General features: G+C 36.0%; 1 protein-coding gene across 1 annotated transcript in view; it reads right to left on the reverse strand.

The window, feature by feature from the left end:
• The window catches only part of Ero1a (endoplasmic reticulum oxidoreductase 1 alpha), a 38,583-nt gene extending 37,204 nt beyond the window's left edge, over positions 1 to 1,379 (reverse strand). Inside the window, exons 1-2 of the mRNA XM_010632695.3 lie at positions 1,343 to 1,379; positions 1,198 to 1,253 (exon numbers count right to left, since the gene is read on the reverse strand). Coding sequence (XP_010630997.1) covers positions 1,198 to 1,253; positions 1,343 to 1,379 — 93 coding nt within the window. The remainder of the gene's footprint in view (positions 1 to 1,197; positions 1,254 to 1,342) is intronic.
• Between the last annotated feature and the right edge of the window lie 707 nt (positions 1,380 to 2,086).

Below are 2,086 nucleotides of genomic sequence, written 5' to 3' on the forward strand. Positions count from 1 at the left end.
AAAAAAAAAAAAAAAAAAAAAAAAAAAAAAAAAGCCATAGTATGTAAAGCAATCTACAGTACAATCCCTATCAATTCCAGTGACATTTCTCAGCTTATAGAAAAAAAAATTTAAAGTTCATATAGAAGCATAAAAGACCCCAAATAGCTAAAGTAATTTTTTTTTGGGGGGGTGCTGGGGATCTAACTTGGGATGTTGTGCTTGCAAGGCAGGCAGTGGAACCACTAAGCTAAATCCCTGGCAAGCTAAAGTAATCTTGAGCTTGAAGAACAGACCTGGAAGCAGCAATATACTTTCTAATTTTATATTATATTACAAAGCTATAATAATAAACCAACATGGTACCAATATTAAAACAGAAACATAGACCAATAGAACACAATAAAGAACACAGACATAAACTTAGACATATATGGTTAACTAATTTTTGATCATGGTTTCAAGAACACACAATGGGAAAAGAAGAGTCTCTTTAATATGGTGTTGAAAAAACTGAATATCCACAGGATATGTACACAAAAAAATCAACTCACAATAGATTAGAGACTTAAACCTAAGACTGCAAACCATAAAACTCCTCAAAACACAGGAAAAAACTCCCTGTCATTAGTCTTGGCAGTAATTTTTTTGCATATGATACCCAAGCACAGGCAACAAAAGCAAAATGTACAAGTGGGACTACATTAAATTAAAATGTTTAAGCACAGCAAAGGAAACAATAAAATAAAAAGATAACCTAAGGCCGGGAATTAAGCTCAGTGGTTCTTCCACCTGCCTTGCAAGCACAAGGACCAGAATTCGATCCCCAATACCAAAAAAAAAGACAACCTACACAATGTGAGAAAATATTTATAAATCATCTACTGAATAAAAGTTTAATATACAAAATATATAATTCATTCATAGAACTCAATAGCTAAAAAAAAAAAAACCTGGAAGACAGACAAAGGTGCTCAATATCACTAATCAGCAGGGAAATTCCCTAATCAAAACCACAATGAAACATCACCATATGATGGCTATTATCAAAAAGTAAACAAGGGCCAGGGATTTAACTCAGTGGCAATGCACCTGCGTTGCAAGTGCAAGGTCCTGAGTTCTATCCTGCGTACAGGGGTGGGGAGGAGGTGGCAGCTCAACAAACAAAAATAGCAAGAGTTGGTAAGGAAGTAGAGAAAAGGGAATTCTGCCTTTTACACTGTGAGTAAGAACATAGTCTGGTACAGCCACTTTGAGGAACAGCACGGAGTTTCCTAGAACAAAACAAAAGAAAACAAAAGAAACCTGTCATAGGATCCAGAAATCCAACTTCTGCGTATGTATGCACAGGAAGTAAAATCACTAGCGCAAAGAGACATCTGCCCCCATGTTCGGTCCATCGTTATTCACCATTGCTAAGATACGGACGCAACCTAAGCATCCATCAAGGGATGAAGAAAGGTGATACACATACCACATAATGCAGTATTATTCCACCTTAGAAAAGAAGAAAATGCTGCCATCTGTGACAACCTGGTTGAACCTGGAGGACATTATGCTGAGTGACATAAGTCAGACACAGACCATACTGCACAATCTCCCTTACAGATGTAATCTGAAAAAGTCAGAATTACAGAAGCACGGATCAGAAGAGTGGCCGCCAGGGGCTGGGAGCGGAGAAAGTGAGGAGATGTTAGGAGGTAAGTAAGTTCTGGAGTCTTAATATACAGTGTGCTGACTATACAAGATCATATGATGTACACCTGAAATTTGCTAAAAGAACAGATTTTACTTGTCTTTTACAGCACATAAGGGTAACTAGGACAGATATGTTAATTACCTCTATTATAGCAGTCATCTCCCAAAAAACACGTATATCAAAACATCATATTGTATACCTTGAATATATGCAATTTTATTGGTCAACTATACATCAATAGAGGGGATGGAAAGACAAATCCACAAATGAACACGCTCAAAGTATGCTTTATTTGGCCAAGAATTTTGCGTGTGTTTAATTTTCTTGAGTTTTGAAACCAGGAAAAAAAACTATTTTAGAAATAAATATTATTTTGTGTATTTGAGGTCAACAATACAAGATATATAT

This window comes from Fukomys damarensis, unplaced genomic scaffold (assembly GCF_012274545.1).
Source record: "Fukomys damarensis isolate Sample0158 unplaced genomic scaffold, DMR_v1.0_HiC HiC_scaffold_17, whole genome shotgun sequence".
NCBI classification, from domain to species: Eukaryota; Metazoa; Chordata; class Mammalia; order Rodentia; family Bathyergidae; genus Fukomys; species Fukomys damarensis.